Source organism: Octopus bimaculoides, unplaced genomic scaffold, assembly GCF_001194135.2.
Source record: "Octopus bimaculoides isolate UCB-OBI-ISO-001 unplaced genomic scaffold, ASM119413v2 Scaffold_145795, whole genome shotgun sequence".
Taxonomy (NCBI): Eukaryota; Metazoa; Mollusca; class Cephalopoda; order Octopoda; family Octopodidae; genus Octopus; species Octopus bimaculoides.
The window spans coordinates 19,785-28,251 of NW_026334859.1; the positions used below are offsets into that span (position 1 = coordinate 19,785).

The following is an 8,467-nucleotide window of genomic DNA, read 5'->3' on the forward strand; positions in this document are numbered from 1 at the left end:
ATAAGCAGCCATTTTCCCCCCTTTTCTGGCGAGGATGTAGTCAATGTGGCTAGTGTGTCTGCCAGAACGGTAGGTGACAAGGTGACTGGCAGGTTTCCTGAAGTTAGTATTGCAAACCATAAGGTCATTTGCATCGCAGAACTCCAGCAGCCTGGTTCCCTTCTCATTGCGGGAACAAAAACTATAGCCTCCATGTATGCCATGGAAGCCCCCTGTATGTTGTCCAACATGTCCATTGAAGTCACTAGCCACAAAGAGAAGGTCCCTGTCATTCGTCAACGAGGTAGTCTGCAAGAGGGTGTCATAAAATCGGTCTTTCTGTCCATCGGGTAGCCCCGGTTGAGGGACATAGGCCAAAATAATGGTTGCTAACCCATGATGTAGCACTAATCTAATATTAAGTATTCTATCGCATACTCTGACTACCTCGATTACTTTATCCACCCATTTCTCCGCAAGAAGTATACCCACGCCCCGACCCAGTCTGTGTTCCTTGCCCAATGTGCACTTTTCATGCTTGACAAGTTTGTGTGGTTGTTAGTCATATTTTTCTCTACCGTTGTGCAAAATTTCATGTAGCTTCCACGTGTTGGTCACAAAAATAAAAACCTATAGCAATTTTAGATGTCTGCATCCCAGCCTAAATAAGGAAAGGAAAAGGAAAGTATAAGAAGAAAAAGTAAAATGGCTGCATTAGTATTTTTTATAGTAATTGCTGTGGAAGGATCCTGGCCACCCCATGTGACTGAAAGTGGACTAACGCATTTCAATAACGTAAACAAACTGTGTGAACTCTCAGTAGTTGACAGAAGAATGCTCCATGAGAAATATTGTAATTACATAGTGCCAAAGGGACTGGTTGAAGTCTGTTTTAAAGAAACCTTGGATATTCTATCTAAAATTTTCAGTGAATGACACTCTTTACTTAATGCACGCTGGCATGAATATTACGAAAAAAGAGGACGAAGATTTTATTACATATGCTGGACTCGTGAATAGGAAATGTGAGAGATTTAAAATTAATGAATTAATACCAGACATGTTGAAATGTTTAATTTTTGCGCAAGGTTTTACGGCAAAGAAAAACGAGCAGATTCGTAACTGATATCTGACTAAATTAGAGCAAAATCAGAAGCTAACACTACATGAAATACCTGATCAATGCCAGAGAATAATAAACATAAGGCACAAAACGAAAAAGATTGAAGTAAGAAACTGCTCACATATACAACCAGTGAGACTAAAAGTAAGCAATGAAAAGCAGAAAATTAGCCCATGTTTTGGATGTGGAGAATTACACTACAGATTCAACTGTCCTTATAAAAAGCGATTATTTAAGATACTATAACTATCAATTACCTAGCCCAGAGGAAATCGTCTCGAAATTAAATGGTGGAAAATAGTTCTCGAAATTAGATATTTCTGGTGCCTACTTACAGATACAAGTGGAAGACGAATGTACCAAACTACTACCAATTAATACCCATAAAGGTCTATACACATTTAACCAGCTTTCGTTTGGCATAAAAGTTTCTTCAGCTATATACCAACAAGTGATGGATATGATGCTTGCAGAGTGTGACTTTGCGATGGCCTGGATGATATAGTAATTAAAAGTGAATTCTATGGTCTGCATGTCAAGCATGTAAAAGGTGTTTTTGAAAAAAATAAGATATTACGGTTTCACATTGAGTGAAGAGAAATGTGAATTTTTCTTACCTAAAAATTCACAATATATACACTAATAGAACAAAAGATTCAATCACAAGCCCCATAACAAAACATTCTGATGCAATATAGTACAAGTAGAGTTTGTACTTCCCAAGCAATAACAAAACAAAAATGCTTAACCCACCACTGCAAGGCTGTGAACACTGTGAATACTAGTGCAGTACAGCCCATTTAAATGAAGGTACACAGACCCCCCTCCAAGCTTGATGAAGCAAATCTTTCTAGAGTAGTGACAAAAATCACTCCTTACCAGTAAGTTAAAATGGGATTCTTCACGCAAAATGAAGACTAGAAATAGATTATACCGCATCGTCCATCACGAGGGTCACTAAGGGACGTATCCCCCAGGAAGGAACCAACCAGAGGTCGAAATGTTGAAAATTGGAACAAACTCACGTACATACAAGTCATTAGTATTTACATACCAGTTCCAGGAAATCGTTTACTATGTAAATTGGTATATCTAATAACTACATACTGCTAGATATAGTGGCTATTTAAACATTAATGGATTAGATGGGTGCTGATGAAGGGGCAAAACCCGTGAAATATGGCATATATGCCCATTACTCATTTTGCATCTTTGATCTCATTGTTTGTTTATGAAATGTAGTAACAGAAGTCAGTGCTGGTAATAACTTCTATTGATATCTGTAGAGATAACCTTAACAATGTTTGCCATAGGATGTCTCAGTGACAACAGGATCAAAGAAGTAGTAAAAGAGAACAAGTATGACGAATTGAAGTAGGAAATATGCAGTAGTAATTGGCGTGCTTGAAGTATCAGCGCTCAACTATCAACATGGCTCAAGAAGATTGGGACAAATGTAAAGATAGAACACCTACAGAAATCATCATTGATGGAACTGCAAGAATTCTCTGCAGAGTTCTTGAAGCATGATCGGTAAACTAGTGTCACCTTAGTCTGCTGGCTGTAGGCAGCTGAAACTTTCCATCATACCCAGCAAAATAAGCAAAGAGTTTTCAACAAAATAATAAATTGTATAAAGATTGACGTAACTCTTCACGAAGGTAAATAGGCAATAAGAAGAGCTCGATGTCATTGTAACAGATTGTTTAAACGATATTTCGACAGTTTGTCTGTCTTTTTCAAGTTCAAAATGAACGAGGAGATTCTGTTTTCCCACTTTGACAGAATTACATCAGTCTTCAACTTTGCAACTGGCAAAAGGAAAAGAAAAAAAAAAAAGAAAAAAGCATATTTAGTCGAACAGTTTTGTATAAATGTGAGAAATTCACCTGTCATTTTATTCCTTCCTTCAGGAAGTGATGTCAGCAACTCACAAACATATCTCTCTTCATGCATTTTGAAGACTGAAAGTGTAATAGATTCAGAATATTTTCTGAGAATGAGCACTCTCAGGTGTTCTTCAAAATTGCAGACGCTTGATGTAAAATGTTCAGCAAGTTCTACAGAACTACTGCCATTGAGTCTCACGTCATGCCTGTGCCCATTGAATCTTTGGTTTAATTGTTGTACAGCCAACATAAATTAAGTCGGGTTTGGTGCATTCTGCTGTGTACACCAAATAGGAATCTTTACCCTCCCACCTTCTGTATAACTCATAACATTTCTGTTATGATTCCTGATAGAACTGATTTGACTTGTTGTTGCACAATGAATGGGGTTTACCTCTCTTGCAGCTGCTTTTCAAGGCATGGCATTCAGAAACTCCAATGTTAGTTTTCTTGGAGTCAGAAGTAGAGGTTAATATTTCTCTTATATTCTTATTCCATCTAAAGGCTACAATAGGCAGCTGAAGGAATATTTGTTTGAAGCGAGGCGACTTTTTTGCAATATGCTGGTAACTATAATATATAACACTCTTCAAATGCCAGCGAAATTTCTGAGCCAGTTAACCACCAAAGGAATTGCATCACATATTTCACTTTCTTTTCTAAAATTATACGTTGAAGTTTTACTTTCTTTGCTAATTTTAGCTATGTCATTTAGCTATTCCTTTTATTATGGTTTACTGTAACCGCATTTGACACAACGTGTGCAAAAGCATTTGCAATATTCCAGTAATCCCCTGTTATCAGTACAAATCCTAAAAACTTTGGATTTCAGATTTGACCGAATTAAAAAATGTAGATGGTCAGAGCAGTGGTGGAGGTAAATGTGAGATGACATAGGCAAAATCCTGAAGATAGTGAATATGAGGTAGAGGGTGTAGAGGAAGAGAAATATGAATAATGTAGTCCTAAATGTATAAATAGAAATGAGACTTGCGGTTTTTGTCAATCACCATTGATCAAGATCTGAGGCACAGTAAATGATTTGCAGGCAGAATTACGTACACAAGCTGATAGATTCGTATATAATCACACATACACACAAACATACATATGCACTTCAAAGAAATCATACAGACACTATCACATTGTCATACACATCCACATAAACATTCGTACACATTTACACACGTGGAGGAAAAGTTAGAGAGATAAAGAAAAAGAAGAAATGAAGATTGGAAGACATTAAATATTTTAAAATATAACAGCAGCGAAAGAGTATCAACAAGATTGATCCAACTTACAATTTTATTAAACTAGGAAGATTTTGGAAGGTTCGCTCTCCAATACGTGAGATTTCATTATTCTCCAGGTATCTAACATAAAAATGAGTCAATAGAAAATCTTGTATAGAACAGATCCATGATAATAGATAAATTATTAAGGTTAAATATTTAAATGAACGAAGCAAAGAAGTAGTAGAAGATGAAGGCTAGAAGTACAAGAAGGGAAAGAGGAAGAATGAGAAGCAGAAGTATAAGGGAAAAGTAAAAGGAGAAGAATAAAGGAAAATATATAACAGAAAAGAAAGGGAGTGAAGAAGCAAGGGGGAAATAAGTTAATGAATAAGAACAAAAACATAAAAAGAAGAATTTTATGTTGATAATAGGGATGGTAAAGAAATGAAGTCATAAAAGCTGTAGAGGCAAAGAAGAAGCGGAATACGAAGGGGAAAAGAAAGAAGCAGAATTCGAAGAAAGAATAGACAAAAAGGAAAAGATGGAGTTGGAGGAAGAGAAAATGAAGAAACAGAAGAGAAGAGAAAAAGAAGTGAAGAACAAGAAGGGTGTGGAGAAATAGAATGAAAACAAGAAAGCAGTGACAAAGGAGAAAGGGGACAGAAATACAAATATTTATTCCATTAGGTGTGAGGGTCATGGTTTGCAATTAGTATTGACCTAGCATTAAAAAACTTACTGAAATAATTATTGTATACACATGCTGATATATTCGAATATATTCATACATACATACAAACATATATATGAATATTCTCACGCATAATTATACACATGCAAAGATCCACAGACAATGACATGGAGACACTCACTTTCATACAACCTCACATTCGCTTACACTAACATTCATGCACTTACATGTAAGTTCATTCACACTTACCTTCACAAACATGAAGAAGTATAGAAAAGAGTTGGAAACAAATGGGGAGAAAAAGAAGGATGGGAAGAAATTATTTAGAAATATCACGTCAACAAAAGAGTATCAACAAAACTGATCCAACTTACAAATTCTCTAAATAGGTAAGATTTTGGAAGGTTCCATTTTCAATAGTCTTGATTTTATTATAGCCCAGATATCTATAACATAAGGAAGTTGATAAGCAATACAGAACATATTTGCGATAAAATATTATGGCTAAACAATTAGATAAAAGAAAAGAAGTAGAAGATAATGATGATGATGATTGTGAGGGTAATGACGATGATGTTGATGTTGAGAAAGATGACAATGGCAGGTTGAGGGCTATGATAATGAATGATGGTGATCACAGTGATGATGATGATCATCATCATCATCACCATGACAACAATGAAGAGACAATGATGAGGATGATGAAGGTAATAATGATGACGGTGGTGGTGGTGATAATGATGATGGTAATTGGGATGCTGGTGATGATTTTCACAGTGATGTTGACAATAATAAATTTCACTATGATGAGGAGGATAAATGTTGAAAAGATTGTAATAATGATGATGGTGGGGGTCTGCAGATAATGACAGTACTGATGAAGATGATGTTATATAAGGAGAAGATGATGTTATATAAGGAGAAGATGAAAATAATGTTATATGAGAAGATGAAGATGATGCTATAAGAAGAAGAAAAAAAGAAGAGTAATAAAATCAGCAAGAAAATAAAGATGAAAAACAAAAAAGAAGAGAAGTTGAAAATGAAGCAGAATAGAAAGAAGAGGAGAATGGAAGAAAGATAAGGAAATGGAGAAAAGGAAATGGAATATTGGGAAAAAAGAAATAGAAGATGAACACAAGAATAATATATAAATATAATGTAATCACGTATACACACAAGAACACCAACAAACATGCATATACACCCACACGAAAGACATAAAATGACACACACAGCAGCACAGTAACATTCATACGCATTCAATTACATTCACACACAAATATGGAGAAAATGTTGTTGAGAAGTTAAAGGATGGGATAACATTAAATAGTTAGGAATATAACGTCAATGGAAATGTGTCAATGAGAGGTCGAACTTACATATATTTTACATTGGGAAAATTTTGGAAGGTTCTTTCTTCAATATCCGAGATTTCATTAAAACCCAGATATCTATAACATAAAAATGAGTTGATAAGAAATTGTACAGAATAGAAGTGAAAAAATATTAATATCATAGCTAAAGAATTAGATAAAGGAAGAGAAGAAACAGTAGTTGTGGGTGATGATGTTAATGGTTATCAAAAAGAAGAATAGAAGAAAGAGAAGAAAGAAAAGAAGAAGAACAACAACAGCAATAACAACAACTAACAAAGAGTTGAATAAGAAATACAATGAGAAGAGGAAAAAGAAGAAAAGGAAGCAAATAGAAGTAGAAAAATGAACATGAATGAAATGAAAGGTAGCCCTAAATAGAACTAAAACACAATTATCTGCAGACAGAATTGTACATGCAAATTCAAACACACATAAATTCACACACAAACACACGACACATATTTATGCATAAACAGAAACTTATAAACACTATCACATACTTATACGCACCCACACATGCATTCACAAACGTGTTTTTATTCACAACATTCACACACACACTCCCACATACATTCTCAGTCATACTCTCACACACATATCGAGAAAAAGTGAGAGTGACAAACTGAAAAGAAATGACGAGAAGACATTCAAAATTTAGAAATATATCATCAATGAAAGAGTATCAAGAAGACTGATCCAACTTACAATCTTTCTAATCTGGAGAGGTTTTGGAAATGTTTTTCTTCAATATTCTGTAATTTATTATAGGCCAGATATCTGTAACATGAAAGCGAGTTAATAAGATGTTGTAAAGTACAGGTACTGTATAGATAATACGACGTTGCATAGATAAATTATTAAATAATATCACTAAAAAATTACAGATAAAAAGAGAAGAAAAGGTGAAGTTGAGGATGAGGATGATTTTTGAGAAGAAGAAGAAGAAGAAGAAGAAGAAGAAGAAGAAGAAGAAGAAGAAGAAGAAGAAAAGGAGAATATGTAAATGAAGTACAAAGATAAGTAGAAGAAATAGAAGAGACAGAAGACGAAAACAAAGAACATGAAAGAGAAGAATATAAGACAAAAAGAGCAATTACAAGAAAAGCTAAATAATAATAACAATTAGAATGATGATGATGATAATACTTTCTACTGGAAGCAGAAGACCTCAAATTTAGGGGAAGGGATTAAGTCGATTACATCGACCTCAGTGCGTCACTGGTACCAATTTTATCGCCCTCCAAAAGGATGAAGAACAAAATTGACCTTGACAGAATTTGAACTCAGAATGTAATGGCAGACGAAATACCACTAAGCATTTCGCCCGGTGTCCTAACGATTCTGCCAGCTCATTGCCTTAATGATAAGAAAGAAAGGAAGAAAAAAAGAAAGAAAGAAGAGGATTATGGAGTGTGGCATAAACTGGAGGAAAACAGGAGAAAATAATGGAAAAGAAAAAGAAATAAAATGTGCCGAATAAGGCGATGAAGACATAAGACGTAGATGAATAAAAATAATAGAGTATTGAAATGCAAGGAAAATAGAGCAGGAAAGCAACAAAGAGGACAACCCTTGAAGAAGCAAAGGAAGAAGTAATGAGCGAGAAAAATAGAAGGCTGAAGAAGATGAAGATGAGGATGAGAAAAAGTAGAAAAAGATGGATATGTAAAAAGCGTGAAGAAGAGAGATAAGTGACCATCAGAAGGAAGTGAACTATGAAGCTGGAAAATTTGAAGCTAACAAGACTAAAAAGACAATGAAAATTCTGAAGATAGTGAATATGAGGTAGAGGAAGAGAAATATAAATAATGTAGTCCTAAATATAAATAGGAGTGAGAGTCACGGTTGTTGCAAAACAGCATTGATCAAGAATTAAAGTACAGTAAAGGATTTGCAGGTAGAATTACATATACAAGTTGATAGATTCACATAAACATACATATACATTTAGAGAAAACTAGCAGAGATACCCGGCCTTGCTCCAGGCATGTGACTGGGGCCATGCCGTTGGTCGAACAAATCGATCACAAGATTTATTCTTTGTAAGCCTAGCATGTATTCTATCGTTGTCTTTTGCCAAACCGTTAGTTTATGGGAACGTTAACAAGCAACACAGACACACACACACACACACACACACACACACACACACACACACATATATATATATA

The 8,467-nt window shown here is 34.9% G+C and overlaps 1 protein-coding gene across 1 annotated transcript in view; it reads right to left on the reverse strand.

Annotated features, from left to right (window-relative positions):
- The window catches only part of LOC106881065 (leucine-rich repeat-containing protein 70-like), a 52,496-nt gene that overhangs the window by 18,448 nt on the left and 25,581 nt on the right, over positions 1–8,467 (reverse strand). The window contains exons 6-9 of the mRNA XM_014931277.2: positions 7,002–7,073; positions 6,300–6,371; positions 5,292–5,363; positions 4,293–4,364 (exon numbers count right to left, since the gene is read on the reverse strand). Coding sequence (XP_014786763.2) covers positions 4,293–4,364; positions 5,292–5,363; positions 6,300–6,371; positions 7,002–7,073 — 288 coding nt within the window. The remainder of the gene's footprint in view (positions 1–4,292; positions 4,365–5,291; positions 5,364–6,299; positions 6,372–7,001; positions 7,074–8,467) is intronic.